Here is a 20,010-nt window from a genome sequence, read left to right as displayed (position 1 = left end):
AATTCAACATCCAGGACTCTGTAAAATGGTCAAGCCACTAAAAACCTTGCAAATGATTTCTTTGAGCAACATTCAAATACCAAATGAAAAGGCACAAAAACTGCTTTTAAGAAAAGGACTACGCACATTCCATTCCATTCTACCTCAATATAGACATCCCCTTCTAGTCAGGTTTCAGTTTTGGTAATACAGACAAAAAGTTTCCCTAAGAGAACATACCCACATCCTTGCCCCATTAAAGAGAAACTGGTAAATAGCACCATTACCAGAGGTACAATGACTTTTAATGTCATGTAAAACACGTAAGATGTAGCTTCATTCTTAATATCCACCTTCTAGCTACCGATTTTTAGGTTGGAGGTAGGGGAGAGGCATATTTATGCATACAAGGAACAGCAAACATGTTGACAGATACTCAAAAATTATATTACGGTTAATCAAGAGGTGGGGGCATGGGGGACAGAAAGGAATAAATCCACACAATCATCAAAAAAGATTTGATTTGGAAAAACCAACATTAGCGAGGAGACCCGTTTAGATAGCCACTCCCAGTTTGTGTGTCTTCCTTCCCTTCCTCCATCCTCCATGATAAAAGCACATTAATTTTTGCAGTTAGCTAAAAATCTGGCCTCTGCACCATACTATGAAGATCGCTGCATGCATACCTTTTCCTCTGAGTGCCACTGCTGACCCGAATGGTGGGTGTCTGTGGGCCCTGCCTATGCAGGAGGTAAGTGTCTATGGTGGGCACGGTGACTGACGCCTCCCCACTTACTTTAGGGCTGCCGATCTTGCTCTTTCCAAGTTTGCCTTTGCTGCGTCGGGACTGCTCGTGGTCAAACTCTAAGTCCTCCAGCCGCTGGGTCAGGGCAAGTTTTTGCTGGATAGCCATTCGTAACAAAGTGTTTAGAGTCTTCTTCTCATCCTCTGCGGCTGCTAACTGTCTCTGCATCTCATCCAACTGTGTGACATATTCATCACATCTAGAACCCAAACAAAAAGTGGTCAGGAGAAAATCCTGGTGAAATTATACATCGAACTTAAGTTGGGGAATAATAAATTGGACTGGAATTTAGACTTAGAACGCTGGTCTTCCCAGAGCGGAATGGAGGGAACCTATCACAGTGGAGAACTGGAAATGATAAAGCAGGTGCAATAACTGATGGTTCATCTATACAATGGAGTGTATATGGACACTTATAAGAAGCAACATCTTAAACCGCAAGGACAGAGTTATTGTGGAGGTTGCCCCTGGTGTCAGGAGAATGAACAGTAAAGTCTCAGGCAATATTCACAGCGTGCCAGATGTGTTATAGCAGCTTCTTCTACTGTGTAACATTGTAGTCTTTGGAGGGATGTGACGAGTTTGTTATAGACCAGGCTGTAGGATGCAAAAGAATAACCATGTTTATAAAAAAAATTTCCTTCTTCATCTCTATTTATGGATTTTGAGTACAGATTGCAGCTGCATTGCTTTCAATATGGCAGATTTGCCTGAATTAGAAACTTGAATATTTTCAAAGGTTTCTCAACCAGATGATAAAGCAAAGATGTCAAAGAAAACCATGATTTTCTTAGGGTTTGATACAGATATAGCAGGCTGTTAGGAATATCTTTATTCGGCTTTGATGCTCATGCTATAGCAGAAAGATAAGCTCAGTGATCTTTTTTTCCCTGTCAAAAGTAAAACCTATGCACATAAACATTTGGAAGGAAGAATTAATCAGACAATTATTCAGAGACTTTTTTTCTGAGTTTACTTACCTACTACTAAGATAACAACAAATACTCTTCATGCACCAGCTGAGAGTTAATGATTTGGTGGAGGTATCTAAAATGTACTATACAAACTTTGAAATTAACACAAGCCTTGCAGCATTTTAAAATAAAAACACTCTAGTGAGAGAACTTGAGATCCAGGTGGGTCCCACTTTCTTTAACCTTAAATGTCAAGAAGCATAGTAGGAATACCATAAGAAAGATTGAGTCCTAGTAAAATAGAAGGTGGATTTCAGGACCCTGGACTTACTTTAATTGCTCAGATAACAATACTTTAAAAAATATTATGGAGAAGGGCAGTTATACATAAAAAGATAAATAATGTGAAAATGTACTATTTGGGAGAAATAATTCTTCTACAAACCAGACTGAGACTGTAAATGTCCCTTTAAAAAGTTGTGATTTCTTTTTATTTTTATTTTATAAGATTTTATTTATTTATTCATAAGAACACACAGAGAGGATTGAGAGAGAGAGGCAGAGACACAGGCAGAGGGAGAAGCAGGCTCCACGCAGGGAGCCAACGTGGGACTCGATCCCGGGTCCCCAGGATCACGACCTGGGCTGAAGGCGGCGCTAAACTGCTGAGCCACTCAGGCTGCCCTGTGATTTCTTTTTAAAAGAGGAATATATATATATATATATATATATATATATATATATATATATAAATAATGTATATTATCATCACTAACAGAGTCAATCACAAAATGTGAGCTTGAAACTTTTCTCTCCTGATACACAAAGAAGCTGGACAAACTCCAGGGCTCTTATAAAACCCAGGCTTTTTTTAACATTTATATCAGCTACATATAGATTATTTACTGAATCTACAAATAAAGCCTTAGTTATGCTTTGTGAATTTTGTACCACATTTGTATCATAGAAGATATATGACTGCTTTTGTTTTGGTACTGAATTTTGACAGCAAAAAAAAGGATGGCAACATCTTTGAGAATCTCATGCTTTTAGTGGGGCACCTGGGTGGCTCAGTCTGGTTAAGCATGGACTGCTGATTTTGGCTCAGGTCATGATCTCATGACCATGACTGAGTGCGGAGTTTGGGCTCCACACTGAGCATGGAGCCTGCTTGATTCTCCCTTTCCTTCTGCCCCTCCCTTCCATACGCACTCTCTTGCTTTCTCATTCTCTCTCTCTAAAAATAAAGAAGTAAATACAGGTCTTGTCAAAAAAAAAAAAAAAAAGGAAAAGAAAATCTTGGGATTTTGAAACCTTTGAATCAATACATGCTTAATCACTTCAAGTTTAAAAACGAAGTACAGTACCGCTGTACTGTGATAATGAAACTGGTAGGGGAAAGTAGTCCCTAATATTTGTCCAATTAATTAGCTGGGCAATGTGAAAAATGTGGTGATATATACAATTACATTTTAATAATTATAATTTATTAATTCATGGTACATTAGTACAAGTAATTAGCTGATACAGTGAATATTGATATTCATAATGAGGGTGTCTTTCTCATACAATACTAATGAGAAGTATCTTTATGTCCTTTAGTCACAGAGATAAATTTCAGTGGTGATAATATAATACCTAGCTATTTTAGTAAGTACATTTCTCTCCCCTTATCGGAGGCTTTTGGGGAAGTACATTTCTCTCCCCTTATCTAATTCTTTTGGGCACATCAGATCTAGAAAAAAATATCTATTACATTAATTTTAAAGCACTTATATGTAAAAGAATTGCTTGATCCAGTGTGTCCAGTAGAGGGCTCTGGAAAACAGCACAAAACATTTGTCTTCGCTTTGTCAGAGTACAATCTCAAATGGTTTCTTCATACCTTATCCTCTTGGACTACACATCAAACAACACTCAAGAGACCCATGTGAATTTTAAAGTCTTGGAAGAAGAAACTTTTACCTTGTTGCAAACATTGCTCTCAGGGATGAGAAAGTTGCTGCATCTTCTTTCAAAGCCTTCAGTTCATTCCTAAGCTTCGTCATAGTTTCGGTCACCATTGCTTTCTCATTTTCATATTTGTTCTTGAGGTTAGCTAGTGCCACCTCAGCTGTCTGAAGCAGAAAAATCACAATACTTATGATTTTCATATCAGGAAAACAGATCATACAGATTTGTCCATGATGGGTCTATTACTTTCTTTCATAAATGGAAAGTGAAATTGATTTAGTTACATTTTATCTAAACATATCTATGTACTTGGGTATAGGGCAGTTTTTTAAAAAAATCCATAACGTGGTTAAATTACCCTGGAAGCGACCTGTAAACCAAAGTCAGTAACAGGAGTTAAGGAAATGATAGTAGTTGAGGAAATAGTTAATGCAGATTCTTGAAAGTGTGTGATTTTTCAGACAGAAAGGGAGCTGAAATGAAACTTAATACAAGAAGGATTTCATCAAGGAGAAGAAAGTAAAGAAGCGGAGCTTCCAACTGAAATACAAAAGAATGCAAATATTCTTGTGTCACCTGTGCTCTGCAGACCTAAAAGACACAAGGCCATTGCAATTTATAGCATGGGTATCTGACAAACTGTAAATCTACACTACATATTTAAGGAAAAGAATTAACAAAGAACAGATTGCTTCCTGTCTTTGCCTACAACTTCAAAACAAAAAATTATAGGCTAATTTAATTCTTCACAATCTCCATAAAAGTAGAAATTCCAAAATGTTGAATGAATTAAAATATTTGTTTGAACTTGGGATTTAGGCATTTCCGAATCTTGTGGAATTAACAGTGTTTAAAATTGAGAACTAGCCTGACACATAGTAGGAAGAAAGAAAAATGTTGACTAAATCAATGTACAAAATCAATGTATACTTAGGGAATGTCTGTTTGATGCATAGCAGATGGTATAGATATTGAAGCCAAACTGGAAGCATCCCCCCCCCCTTTTTTTTTTTTACAAACTGTTAATCACAGCCTTTCAGAGTATGTAAAAATACTCAATACTAATGAAAAAGTTCATTACTAATGAAAAAAAATCCATTACTAATGAGATTCCCTAGGAAGACATTGTTTTTTGTTTTTTGTTTTTTAAGATTTTATTTATTTATTCATAGACACAGAGAGAGAGAGGCAGAGACACAGGCAAAGGGAGAAGCAGGCTCCATGCAGGAAGCCCGATGTGGGACTCGATCCCGGGTCTCCAAGATCACACCCCAGGCTGCAGGCGGCGCCAAACCGCTGCGCCACCCGGGCTGCCCAACAATTCTGGTTTTTAACATTTCCTTTTGTGCTTGAAATGGATAGCCAGGACTTTCCTATGCCAAGTGCCAACCTCTATAGCAATAAATGGATTCTTTTTAAAATTAAAACAATGTTGGGATAGGGTAGTTTGTTAATGTTTTGATTCCAGAGTAGTTTCTTATGAGTTTTAATTGAATTTCAGATTCAGATTAAAATGATAATTTACTCATAAAATATTTTAGTATGTTCAGTAGTGCTATAGCTTAGTGGAATCTTCAGAAATATTACGGATTCAGAAAATTACCAAGAATGCAGAAATTGACCAGGGGGAAAATGGCAGTTGTTGAATTTTTAAAAAATTTATACACATATTCACTTAGGACAGACCGTTAAGTTTAAGTTATGAAAATGTCAATGTACAAATTTGTAAGCAGGTGGAGCCACATGGTTAGTCATCTAAGGATTAGAGAGGAGAGGATGACAAAAGAGCAAGATCTGTAATGGACATACAAACTAATTTATTCCTTGTAAGAAATTCCCCAAAAGACTCAGTTTTGTGTGCAGAGTTTTTGTTTTGTTTTGTTTTCTTGTCCACAGACTGTACAAAGCTTTCTTAGAAGTAAGAAATTCTAAGTATCTACAACCCTTGAATAGATTTGGTGATGTCTGCATTCACTACATTATCTATGCTCCCAAAATTGACTTTCTAAATAAAAAATCTTGTTTCCAGACACAGAGATCTTCACAACCATTTCCCGAGTGTATCATTCTATCCTATGGTTCTCTATCTACTATTCTTCCCGTCTAGAATTTTTTTCTTCCTCTCCTGGAAAACATGTCTTTATCCTTTAAGAACAAACTCAAGTATAATTGCTTCCATGAAGTTTTTTTGCTAACTCCATTAGGAAACATTAATCCCCTCCTTGGCAATGTTTCCATAGCTTCTATCGCAGGATGTATAGCATTGCACTGTCATGATCTGTCTCTTTCCCAACAGCCTCACTAGTTTGTGAGTCCTAGTCTAGAAGGCAGGGATTGTGTATTAGTCGTCATCAAATGTTCAGCATCTTGCACAGTTTAGCCCACAGATGGTATTTCATAAACATTGCATATTTCAGCAGAAGACAATGTGCATACAAAACCCCCTAAAGTATATTTAAAGATTGATAGAGAATGCAGAATGTCTATTTTTAAATCAGGAAGATTCCCCTTTTTCCCCTTACGACAAAATTCTTACCTTAGTCTTAATAGTGAACATTTCGCAATGTCTAAATATAATGGATGTCATCTGCAGACATCTGAAGTTATTCATGGCACATAAGCATCATAGCAGTAGGCCCAACATCATTAAAATGTAAACTAAATGCATGGCTAGAAATGTGTTTTCATTTTATTTACTGAGACCATAAGGGTTGTGATGCTAATGTAATGCAAATGGTACCACAAACCACTGAGAAAATAAAAATTTAGCCAGGAATGTCTTGTATTCTGGTATTGCCCTGAATTCCAATAGTACTATTTATACCACTTGATGTTATGTCCTACCCTGTGAATAGTTACGGGCATGTGTTGAACTCCTACTAGATTACTTGGTCACTTACTTTTACATCCCTATTAGTACCTGCCTTGAAATATGTAATCAATGAATGCTTGTTCATAAATTAGTCTTCTGTGGCTTATCAACCATCCTTATCTATACTTCTGTATCAATTAAGCATCTTGATACTTATAGATCTAAGTTGTTAATATTCAATCTGCAAGAAGAAGTCAAAGATGTTATTTGAATGGCTTGACCAAGAATGCCCAGGATATTATGTCTTTGATAAAGGCTGTCTAAGCCTTATCTAATATGGTATCAGTAATATGGTATTGCTTATTTATGACCACTTTGAGTCACTGGGTCTTTGGATTGTAGCAGTTTATGGTAACACATTCTTTCACTCTGACCTCAAATTGGAGTCAGATCTCCCACAAATTCTTTATTCGTTCTAATCTTTTGCTATTTCCCTGAACTGATGGCACAAATGGTCCTAATTTGCCCTTGGATTAATACAAAACATATTTATAGTACAAATAATATCACTGTCTGTGGGGCAGACCTCCCAGTTACATCAGCGGATTTATGGGGACTGAAGATGAGGATGCCAGAAAGGGCATGGGCTCTTCCCCCAAAATAAGGGCAGAAGAAAAAGAAGCATTGCATCTGAAATTATTCCCCAACACTAGCACTGCTTACATTTGCAAGAGGGTAATGGATGCTTTGTTGTTTCTCTTTAACAACACTCTTTCTTAGTACCCTTCTCAAATATATCTTCCATGGTTTACTTTGCAGAGAACCTAAACAGAAATTGAAAATATTTTCCCACCTATATTTCATAGCACTCCTATCCGGCAAATGCTCAAGGGTGGAAAACAAAATCAGACATGAAGGAGATCTAGGAATTAGTCAGGTAGGGTCATGTTGTAGCATTCCTGCTGATTCCAGAAGGATAAGATCTATTGTTAGGAAAAAATTTTCTATTGCTTCAGTACTGACCTAGGTGAATTAATATCCCAATTGAACCTAAATTTCAGATATGTGGTCACTGGCAGAGCTAGTGAATATTCTATCTCTGTCTCTCCCTAGACCTCTGTTTGCTCTGGCCACTTTCCAGGGTGTTCCCGTGGTGTAAGCCACTGTGCCAGCCTCTTCTGCCATCCCTGCATCTCTTATTTCCCCACCCAGTGACTGCTGGACTCTAGCTAGGTACTGCCTGCATTGCCTTTCTACATCTGTAACTGGATCTTCTCCTTAGATCCTGCCACTGGGACGTAGTTTGATTTATTCCTCTGCTGACCAGGAATCTGAACTCTCATTCTGATGATAACAGACACTCAAAAACATTAAAGAATTAACTAGTTAAGAGAGTGTTGGCTAGCATGCATTGCCAGTAGAATGAGATCACCTGTTTGTTGGCTTTCAGCACTGCCCTCAGTGTGGCGATCTGCTCCCGTTTGGTGCTCAGCAGGGACTTGAGCTTGAGGATCTCTTCCATTAAGGCTTCCTTGTCTTTATCGATCATGGGGGCCAGCTCCCGTGCGGCTGCTCTTTGACGAGACAGTTGCAAGGACCGGTCCACAGCTTTCTGCAGATGCTTGATTTGGTCCCGGATTATGGCATTAAGGTTGTAGATATTCATTGGCTCTTTGCGGATGTCACTTGTATCTAATACTGGAGATGATGGTGGGGCAGTAATAACAGGAGAGATTGTGGGGGTCTTGGTTGGACTTGGCTCTTTGCTGGCCTCTGTGTTTTCTTTTGAAACTGGTTCAGGTGAGGTCCTTGTTTCTACTGGGGATGACACACCCCTCCTGGCTAATCGTGGAGACAAAAGTCCCCTGGGATCATCAGGCCCTTTCAGGCTGCCACTACGAGTGACTCTGCTTTGCCTATAGTAGTCCAGCATGACCCTGTTGGGGGTTTCATTATTACACAGACATACATGGTGGTAAAGCTGGGCTAGCTCTTCACTAAATGTCACCAACTCATCCTGGGCTGTATTAAGGGTATTGTGATTTTCGTTGGCTATGCTGGTCATCTTTTGTAATTCCTTCTCCATGTGTGCCATCTTCTCTCCACTCTCCTTGGTGGTCTTCTCAAGACTTGTAACCTGCTCATCATACATTTGGATCTTACTCTCATACTTGGCTTTCTCTTCAGTATAGTTTTCTACAGATTTATTATATTTCTCCTTTAAGGCCTTAATTTCAGCTTTCAAGTCAATCACCTCAGTTACTGCCACCCTATATTTGCATTCAAGGATCTCTAAGCCATTGATGTCCACTTCGTAGTCATGGGCCTCCTCCCCTGAGTCCCGTCCCTTCTCCCCATCCAGCTCAGCCTTGAGTTCTTTGCTGCTCTGTAGGCCTCTCATGGCATTAACATGTTCTGTGAGCCGGTGCACCCGTTCATGCTGCTCTGTCAGTGCTCCCTTGGTATGTTCCAGCTGTGTTTGTGATTCCTGGAGATTGGCCAGAAGAATGGCCTTTTCCCGCTCTACCTGTAATGGCAAAAAAAAAAAAGGTCTCTGAATGACTTCAATGCAATGCCAACGATGTACTTGATCCATTCAGAGTCAGGCATGTATACATTTAAAAAAACTGCAGCAGAGCCAATGTCCTCATTATTTCAAATTAAATTGGAGTGTGTTTTCTTATTTCAGCAGTTCTGGTAAGTCAATCAGTTAAAAGTTTATTACTTTAAAAGAATTATGCTATGCATATTTACTCATCCAAATTCTCATGCAGTATATGCATACACTCATGAAACTTGAATGTTATTCAAACAATCTTATTTTTATCTTTTAACACCTTGTAGAAAACATAACAAGATGTCAAGAGATAGTACTTGGCCCTGTATTTTGAGAGCCTTAGGGTATATCTGTTCCTTAGCTCATGTGGGAACCTGTTGTCAGGTGGCTATAATCAATCATCCTTTCCTTCTGAGAGCTCAACCCCAAATCAGATTTAACACCTAAGGTTTTAACTTACAAAAGAATGCTGGGAACCTTAATCATCCCCTTAAAAAATTAGCATTTAATCCCCAAAATAGACATGGAAAACACTTGATAGCTTTTATTTTAATTTTTTTAAGATTTTAATTATTTATTCATGAGAGACACAGAGAGACAGGCAGAGACATAGGCAGAGGGAGAAGCAGGCTCCCACAGGGAGCCCGATGCAGGACTTGATCCCAGGACTCCAGGATCATGCCTTACGCTGAAGGCAGATACTCAACCACTGAGCCACCCAGGTGTCCTGATAGCTTTTAATATAAAAGTTAGAGAACAGAGTTTTAGAGTTAAAAGAACAATTTAAAAATTGTTTCCATTCCTTCAGCCCAAGTAGGAATTTTAAAAATTAGCAATTTATTTAAATAAATATAAATGAATAAATATACGGTCTCAATATGAAATATTGTGTCATTAAATATAAATATATAAGAAATTATGATAGGAGAATTTAAAAAACCACCTTCAGGGGATCTCTGGGTGGCTCAGTGGTTTGGCGCCTGCCTTTGGCCCAGGGCGTGATCCTGGAGTCCCGGGATCGAGTCCCACATCGGGCTCCCAGCATGGAGCCTGCTTCTCCCTCTACCTGTCTCTCTCTCTATCATAAATAGATAAATAAATCTTAAAAAAATAAAAAATAAAAAAACACCTTCTGTCCCTCTATAATCATTATGAATCATTATGAATTAAAAGTTTTTACATGCTGACGACCTGGGTGGTTCAGTCAGCTAAGTGTCTGCCTTCAGCTCATGTCATGGTCTCAGGGTCCTGGGATCAAGCCTCATGTCGGGCTCCCTGCTGAGCAGGGAGCCTGCTTCTCCCTCTCCCACTGTCCCTCCCCCTGCTCATGCTCTCTCTCTCTCTCCCTCAAATAAACAAATAAAATCTTTTAAAAAAAAGTCTTTACATGCTTATAACATAGATGTGTTTTTCAGTAAGCAAATAATATTGAGACCTGTTTTATTTTATTTTTTATTTTTTTTTTTAAATTTTTTTTTAATTTTTATTTATTTATGATAGTCACAGAGAGAGAGAGAGAGAGAGAGAGAGAGAGAGAGAGGCGCAGAGACACAGGCAGAGGGAGAAGCAGGCTCCATGCACCGGGAGCCCGACGTGGGATTCGATCCCGGGTCTCCAGGACCGCGCCCTGGGCCAAAGGCAGGCGCCAAACCGCTGCGCCACCCAGGGATCCCGAGACCTGTTTTAAAGATAATGGATTGATTTTGAATGTTTTTATATCTAAAAGAATTTATCAATTTGAACTTTTAAATTTTCCTGGATCATACATTACATCCCTCCAAACTTCTAAATTCCTAGGAGATAAGTAAAATTATCATTATATTAACATGATAAATAACAATTATTAAACTACAAATAATATAACACCAGCATAATACTCTAGGAGATCTATACCTATCTATAAATTTGTAATATAGTATGGTAGTTTTTTAATAGATTGAGATATTGCCAAACTTTATTTTTTAAAAAAAGATTTATTTATCTATTTTAGAGAAGAGTGAGTGAGCAAGTAGGGGTGGGGGGAGGAAGAGGGAGAGAGAGCCTTAAGCAGACTATGCGCTGAGTGGGAACCCTATGCAGGGTTTGATCTCATGACCCTGAAATCACAAACTGAGCCAAAACCAAGGACCAGACACTGAACCAATTGTGCCACCCAGGAACCCCAGTAGAGTAGTATTTTTATGATTCTTTGTGGTATGATATCCTTCATATTACTATCATATATAGATAGTCCTCACTTATGGTTCTAATATGCATGAATTTCAGTGATCATGGTTAGTTAAAACACCAGTCCCTCCAAACACAGTACATTAACTGTGAGCAATGTGTAAAGTATAAACTTTGCTGCTTCAATCTACAAAATCACCACATAATAACATGACCAGTGACCAATCAACATCACTTCTTTCAAAGTCTTTCAGTGATTGGTCATAGTGTATCTATTATTCAATTCATTCACAGACAGCAAAGTGTAGTTGTGTTGTCTTGTTTTCTTGTCTCCCAGTGGTAAACCCACATGATGTTTTACCAAAATAGTCCAAAAAAGGAAATGGGGAAGGAAGGAAGACAGAATGAAGAAAGGAAGGAAAAAGGAAAAGAAGGAAGGAAAGAACAAGTAGCAGAGAAGCAAAACGTGGCAATATTGGAAATGAAATTTGAATCAGACACAAATGGAGTTACAGAAGAAATTGTTGAATGTGACAATGTTGACATTGATGTCATTTGAAGGGATTTAGATATGCAGCCAAAGCAATTTGGTGAAGGAGAATGCATCAACATGAATCAAAAAAAAAGTTGTTACAAAAATTAAAAAAAAGTTGTTAGAAAAAAGGATAAAAATGTCCTAGAGCAAGTGTGTGACATGAGCACACTTAAAGGTACTATCAGAGATATTTTCAGACAGTGAAAGTGCAAAGGATAGAGTGTTGAAAGCTGACCCAAACTTAGGAGTAGGACAGGCATAGAAAAGATTCTTGTTTCATAAATTATATGATGAGAAAAAGGGAAGATGGAACTGTTCTTGGTAAGTTTTTTGGGGGGTGTAGGCACCATTTAAATTTTTGTTTCAAAAGCTTGGATGTCTCTGATATTCTGTAAAATATAAAGTTAATTTCCCTAGTTTTTTGGGGGAGGATTAAATTTTTATTTCAAAGTTTTTTTTTGTTTTTTTTTTTAACAAGGAAAACTTTAAATACATTTCTACTTTTTGGATTTCAGTGTACTAAGTAGTTTTACTATTTTTTTCATTTCTTTATACATTAAGAGAGTTTTTAATGTTTTGACAAAAATTTTTTAAGGATTACAGAACAAAGGGCACCTGGCTAGCTCAGTTGGTAGAGCAGGAGATTCCTGATCATAGGGTCCTGAGTTCAAGCTCTGCATTGGACATAGAGCTTACTTAAAAAAGCAAAACAAAACAAGACAAGACAAAAGCAGAACAATTGATTTTCTCCATTAGTTATGAGTTTGTTTTGCATGGTTTCAGCTTGCACAATCATTTATGGCTCAGCAATATCATGTAAAGCATGGATTGCTTATATAATAGGGTCATGAAATTAGAACTAAAAATACAGTTTTGTTATTTTAAATTATTATTAGAGGCTTCTATTGTAGTTTTGATTTTATGACATAGTATTTGCCCATATCTAGAACACAATCCACAAATTACATATTCTAGCTACAGAAACCAAAATATCCCCCAAAATAGTTATAACAGGTTTAAAAAAACAAAAAACCAACTGGGGCTATATCATCAGAACTTGACTCTAATTTTGGCACCAATATTTACCTGGCTATGTGAGTGGGCAAGCTTCAGTTTATGATCTTATAAAGGGATGATTCAGATAATGAATATAACGCTCAAGGTATTATAATATTAGCTGTCGTTAACACTTGGGTAACTGATTATTTTCATGACCAAAATGTTTCTACATGGCAAACACTTTGTTTCATAGATTTGTATCTGTATGTGCAAAAACAACCTTTTCATTTCAAAGTCAAGATATACTTCAATACAAATTCTTTTAGTTGGGTTTCATTAGATATAACAAATTGTATCCCCATAGTTGAAGATGAATTGACTTATCCAGACTGTTGGGCAATAACTTTAAGTGAAAAACCCAGGTAATTAGGTAACATGGTACTTAATAAAAAGCCAAAACATTTGAATTTTTGATAAAGGAGATATAAAATCTCTAAATATTCTGTTATTGGTATTGTATTAATCTCAATGAAAATGGATTATTTCAGGAGTTTTCTTTTTCTCTTGAAAATTAAGGGAATTTGGTCAGAAAAGCCTAAACATCATTTGATTAGTTACATAATTACAACAGACAAAGCTGTTTTCAAAAAGTCTTTTAATACAGGGTGCCTGGGTGGCTCAGTTAAGCATTTGACTCTTGATCTTGGCTCAGGTCTTGATCTCAGGGTCATAAATTTAAGCCCTGCATTGGGCTCCATGCTGGTTGTGGAGTCTACTTAAAAACAAAAAAACAACAAAAAAAAAAACCACCTTTTAATAGTAAAAGCTTTTGAATACAATAAAAATTGGACCAGAACAAAATGTACTGAATGTGTCTCAAACTCATTTTTAGAGGAAAAAGTGTTATAATGAATGAGGTAATATCATTAGGAGAGTTCCAATCTGTGCTCTGCCAATTCCAATTTTATTTTTTATTTTTTATTTTTTTATTTTTTTTCCCAATTCCAATTTTAAAATAACACTTTTAAGTCTAAAAGATAAATCTATCAAATTCTTCAGGATCACTCTACAGAAAACATCAGATTTTTAAATTTTTTTATTGTCTCTTTCGTGTATGTGTCTTCCACATACTCAGTACATTTCTGGTGGGATCACTTGACCAGAGAATGATATCCAAATTTACACATATTCGCACATTTTTTTCCAGAGAATTAAGATAGGCCTGCTCCCTCCCAAAGATAACTAAACTGTGGATAATTTTTATATAATTCCCCCATGATATTTTCTCCCAGCTACTGAGGTTTGGAGTGCTTTAAATTGTATTTAGATTTCAGAAGCAGTACGTAAACTAAGATATGTTGTTGTGCTTTGAATTAATAAATGCAAAGCATTTCAAATATTAAAATTTTTTTTCAAATATTAAAATTACATTCATTTTAAGTGTACTGTTTTAATCTCCCTTTGTGAAGAATTTATCCAAGAGACACCTGCTGAGTTAATTATCATCCTCTACAGTGACTAAGAATGGTTGCTTTATTTCTCTTTCTATAATCTCCATCTTTTATCTGGAACTGAGGATTTTATTTTTTATAGTAGGGCTGGTTGTTTTGCCAGAAAACTTGAATGCAGAATTTGTGAACTCTTTAATCTAGTTTAAGTATACAGTATATGTTAACTATTATTACAGTTGTCATTATGTCCAATTGAAATTTTTTTAAGTAATTGCTACTCCCTTGGGACACCTGGGTGGCCCAGTGTTTGAGCATCTTCCTTCAGCCGGGGGAGGGATCTTGGAGTCCCGCATAGGGCTCCTTGCATGGAGCCTGCTTCTCCTCCCTCTGCCTGTGTCTCTGCCATTCTCTCTCTCTCTCATGAATAAATAAAATCTTAAAAAAAAAAAGTAATCGCTACTCCCAATGTGGGGTTCGAACCACAACCCCAAGATCAAGAGTCACCTGCAAGGCATCCCTCCCAAAGAAATTTTTTTAATTTCACTGAATGTTTATCTTTTAAATAAACACATTTACATGTATTGAGTCCAGATAGGTTCTTTTGTGGAAAAACAAAAGAAAAGATAACCACAATTTGCACTTTTATATTAAGATTTTTATAGGAAAAGAAATCAAAGTTGTTTTATAGGTTATTAACTTTCATCAAGTCTTTATCCTGGTCACTGACTCAACTTGACACTTGACTGCTTTGTGTGATTCTTATCACAGTACATGTAGTATCGACATACACAAATAGAACTCAGAAATAAACTCAGAGAAGAATTTATTCTTCTCTGCTGGAAGTGAAGCAGTTCTGGCAATGTTTCACTTCAAATCTGTGTCCAAACAAGAACTGTGAAAAAGATCAACCTTGGACAAGATGAACCTGGTAAAACAGAGTTACCATATGACTCAGCAATTCCACTCCTAGGTATATACGGAAGAGAATTAAAACATATGCATACGCAAAAACTTGTTCATAAATATTCATTCCATTATTCATAAGAGTCAAGTGGAAACTATTAAAATATTCATCACTGATAAATGGATATATAGAATGTGGTATATCCAAACAATGGAATATTATTGGGCAATAATAAAAAGAATGAGGTACTAATATATGTTGTAACATGTTATGCTAAGTGGAAAAGGCCAGTCATGCAAGGCTACCTATTATATGATTCTATTTACATCAAATGTCAAACTAGACAAATCTCCCAAGACAGAAAGTAGGTTAGTGTTTGCTTGGGGCTCGAGTGGCTAATGGGCACATGGTTTATTTTTGGTGCAATGAAAATGTTCTAAAATTGACTGTGGTGATGGCTGCACAATTTTGTAAATGTACAAAAACCACTGGATTATACCCTATAACTGGGTGGACATATGGTATATGAATTATATATCAAAAAAGTTGTTCTTAAAAAAGATGACCTAGGCTCTTGCTGTTGTGATAATAGATGCTCTTTTTATGTTTTCTGATGTATGGCAAAAAAGCTTCTGAGAAATGTATTTGCCTATAAAAAGTAAATTAAAGATAATCTTTAGGACGCCTGTGTGGCTCAGCGGTTAAGTGTCTGCCTTCAGCTCAGGTTGTGATTCCAGGGTCCAGGATCAAGTCCTGCATCTGGCTCCCTGCAGGGAGCCTGCTTCTCCTTCTGCCTGTGTCTCTGCCTCTCTCTGTGTGTCTCTCATGAATAAATAAAATCTTAATAAAATAAAAAAATAAAGATAATCTTTTTTTTAATATATTTTGCAGCTCCTCCCATCAGGAGGTGGAGCTTTTTTTTTTAATTTTTATTTATTTATGATAGTCACACAGAGAGAGAGAGAGGCAGAGACACAGGCAGAGGGAGAAGCAGGCTCCATGCACCGGGAGCCCGACGTGGGATCCGATCCCGGGTCTCTAGGATCGTGCCCTGAGCCAAAGGCAGGCGCCAAACCGCTGCGCCACCCAGGGATCCCAATAAAGATAATCTTTATAAAATCTGTAATTGTTTAATGAGTCATCAACTTTGTCCTAGGAAATTATATTTGTCATTTGAAAAACACAAACTGATCACTCTTCTTTTAATTAATTTCACCCCATAAATATTCTAATTTATATATTATATATTATATATTCTAATTTTCATAAATATTCTGTAAGTCTTTGTTAAACCAGAGAATATTTGTTTGACTCTCTCTCTCTGTAGCAACTCTACTGTTTTTGACTTTGGGCAAATGACAAAAACAGATCTGTGCCTCAGTTTCACATGCTATCTGTAAAATGAGCATAATAATACTATCCACCCTATACAGTTGTTATAGGTACCAACCAATTAAGCAAATATATAAAAATTGCTTTGACATCTTATTGGACATGGAGCAAATTGACCACTTACCATCATTATAGGAAAATTAAAATTGTCTTTAATAGAGTGGACCTAAATATAATATGAATCTTTATTTCTTTCACATCCATGAGGATACAATAAAACATCAGTTTCAGTTTCAAAGAAATATTGCTCTTTTATCACACTAAATGTGAAATTGTATAGCTGGTGTGATACCAAAAAGAAAAATCCAAAGAGTTTACTCCTTAGTTTGACCTCCTGCAATGTGAGGTTAAACAGAGGCTGTTTATCAGAGGCAGAAGTTTTGGCATAAGCATAGAGACTCCTTTAAATAGATTAAATAATTTAGTTATCCCAGACAAGAACTACTTATTTTCATTCTAATAAAACTAATTAAAGTACTTGGTTGTCACCGGAAAATATCAATTACAGTTCCCCTTGAACAATGCAGTACTGCTGATTGAAAACCTTACCAATAACATAAATAGTTGATCAATACATATTTTGTATGTTATGTGTATTATATACTTTTATTTATGATAAAGTAAGCTAGAGAAAAAAGTTATTAAGAAAATCATAAGGAAGAGACAGCTTTACAGTAGGGTACTGTATGTATTTTTAAAAAAAATCTGCATGTAAGCAGACATGTGTGGTTCAAAGCTTGTGTTGTTTAAGGCTCAGCTGTATACTCTATTTGAAATAACCGAGTCTTGAGGGCAACACAACTCTAGGAGGTACTATTTAAATTGTAGTTGTCCTAGATTTTTGTATTAATTATTACCATTTCCCAGCAGATGGCAGTATGATCTCTTTGACTTGGGTATGATGTTTTCAAAAGGTTTCTTTAATCCTAAGGAAGAAAATCCTTTTAAAAGCTGCATATTCCCTAGTACAGGGTGTTGGATCCCTCCCTGTGCCTTTCTGTATCTCCCCAAACTGTCAACATTAACAAAGCACAGGTGTTCCATGCAGTACTTTGGACCCCAGCCAAAAGAAATCCTAAAAGACAAGGGAACTATGAAAATACAAGCTGTGATATCCAAAGTATGCTGATGTTAGAAGCCAAGGTACACAAGATTGAGAGCTGCCTAACATTTTGGCAATTGCCATGCCTAAGACAGCCATAATTTCAAAATCCCAGGTGGCTTTACATAAAAATTTTATCATAACTCACTGGGTGGTGATGTTCAGACCACTCTAGACTTCTCTAGCAGCAATACTGCACCTGACTGATGAGAGGTGCATCAGTTTGGCCCTCATTTTCTCTTCTTAGCATGAATACCCACAAGTTTCACTACAGAAATGTTAAATATTATTTGATCATTCACTGCTGCACCTGGTCCCATTAGAGATGTCATAAAATATATAGTATATGCTGCATATTACCTTTCTACATTCTGAATATTTAATTTCAAAACACACCTGGCCCCAAGCATTTCAGATAGCCACATTTAAAGCACATTTTATTGGGGGTGCCTGGGTGGTTGAACGCTGCCTTCAGCTCAGGGTGTGATCCTGGGGTGGTGGGACCGAGTCCCACATCGGGCTTCCTGCATGGAGTTTCTCCCTCTGCCTCTGCCTCTCTCCTTCTGTGTCTCTCATGAATAAATAAATAAAATCTTCAAAAAAGAAGGTACATTTTATTGCTTGCTCCTTGGGATGTCCAGAAGAGTGGCACTGACACACAGTATATGCTGCAAGGTGCATTAGTACTATTGTCTATCAGAACTGTCATACTATTTTCAAGCCTCATTAACATCAAAGACAATTGCAATAACTTCTAGGCAATGTACCCTAGAATATATTTTTAAAAAAAGATTTTATTTATTATTTATTATTATTATTTATTATTATTATTATTTATTATTTTTTAAAAAAGATTTTATTTATTATTTATGAGAGACAAAGAGAGAAAGAGGCAGAGACACAGGCAGAGGAAGAAGCAGGCTCCTCACAGGGAGCCTGATGTAGAACTTGATCCCAGGACCCCGGAATCACGCCCTGAGCTTAAGGCAACACTCAACTGCTGAGTCACCCAGGCGTCCACGGTAATGTTTTTATAATTTGCTTATTTACATAAATTAAACACAGGGAATACATAGCTAAGGAAAAAATATCAGATTATAAACAAAGTTACACATGAAAAGATACACTCTGCTATACTTGTACACAGTAATTTGAATGAAATATATTCTTAGAAAAAGTTGATACGCTTTTTAAAAAATGTTGCTTACCAAAAGATGGCTACTTTGTCTAAAACAAAGTTACACATTAGTGATGTTGGTGTGAGGCTGGAAGCTACAAAGCTCTTCCTGTGTTGAGCCTGGTTTCCATAACTAAATGTGGAGCTAATTTTGGAACACAAAGCCCTGCCTGTGCCCCCTCTATATCTTGACAAACTGTCAACATTAATTAAACATGGGTACACAATTTTCTGCTGTATTGAGGGAAGGTTTAACAAGTGACATTTTTCTCTCCCCTTTTGTTAAATGACTATCCTCCAGCCAACTGTCTAACAGAAAGTTAATATTAATAAAAGCTAAATTAATTCAGTGTTTGATAAATTAGAGGCACTCTGGAGTTGAAATAGTAGTAATAGTTCACAATTATTGAGCATTTACTGTGTGCCTGGCCTTGTTCTAAGCACTCTACACACCTTAACTCATAAACCAAGCCACTTGGAGCATCTGAAATGTGAGTAGGGCATCACATTTTGGTCATCAGATTGACAGAAGAGATGTATCTAGCACTTAATGGGTTGGGACCAGAGACGCTAAACCTCTTGAAGCTCACTAGTCTAGTGAGGAATTGTCCCAACCCAAATACAAATGACACTACAACCAAGAATCACTCTCTTGCTGTCTCTGCCATTCTTCTTGTTAAATGATTCATCTATTTCAGAATTTTGTATTATTTCAGATTACATTTAGGATTAAATGTGAAAACAGGTCTGAGCTTTCAGCCAATAGCTGTCCCAGTTGAAAACTGTTGAGCTGTTTTATGCATAAAAGCACCTCTTCCTATCATCTTCAACACTGCTACCATAATAAGTAGAAACAAAAAAAGTCTCAGAATACTTTTTATCCTAAAGCCACCAACATGATAGTTTAAGAAAAATTTTATATTAATTCTGTTTAACTTGGGGGCATGAATTCTTATAAATGACCTGTCATGTAAAAATTTTTAATATGTTTGTTATTCTAATTGTATTAGTGTAAACTGAACAAAAGGACATAGACAAATATTACCTACAACAGAGAACTGGATTTTGCAGTCAGGTAAGTCTACATGAAATTCATTTTCTTCCGATGGCCATGCCCTCTTGATTTCAGTTGAATGTTTTGAAAATGAATTCTTTGCTAGTGGCCAAAAGCATAGGGCAAGTAAAATGCACGATATGTTAACTCTTGATGTGATATTAATAATAAACCTATTATTTAAAAAAAATAAACCTATTAAATCAACTT

The 20,010-nt window shown here is 36.6% G+C and overlaps 1 protein-coding gene across 3 annotated transcripts in view; it reads right to left on the bottom strand.

The window, feature by feature from the left end:
- Positions 1 to 20,010, bottom strand: part of BICD1 (BICD cargo adaptor 1) — a 226,012-nt gene that overhangs the window by 35,320 nt on the left and 170,682 nt on the right. For 2 of the 3 annotated variants that reach the window (XM_055318861.1, XM_055318862.1), the window contains exons 5-7: positions 7,896 to 8,990; positions 3,664 to 3,815; positions 776 to 983 (exon numbers count right to left, since the gene is read on the bottom strand). In XM_055318861.1, the coding sequence (XP_055174836.1) occupies positions 776 to 983; positions 3,664 to 3,815; positions 7,896 to 8,990 (1,455 nt within the window). Of the gene's footprint in view, positions 1 to 665; positions 984 to 3,663; positions 3,816 to 7,895; positions 8,991 to 20,010 lie in introns of all 3 variants that reach the window. The other variant, XM_055318863.1, reaches the window with a different exon arrangement.

The sequence above is a fragment of the Nyctereutes procyonoides genome, unplaced genomic scaffold (assembly GCF_905146905.1).
Source record: "Nyctereutes procyonoides isolate TBG_1078 unplaced genomic scaffold, NYPRO_anot_genome, whole genome shotgun sequence".
In the NCBI taxonomy this organism is placed as follows: Eukaryota; Metazoa; Chordata; class Mammalia; order Carnivora; family Canidae; genus Nyctereutes; species Nyctereutes procyonoides.
The sequence above is the reverse complement of the archived record's forward strand: the minus strand, read 5'-3'. Positions and strand labels throughout refer to the sequence as shown.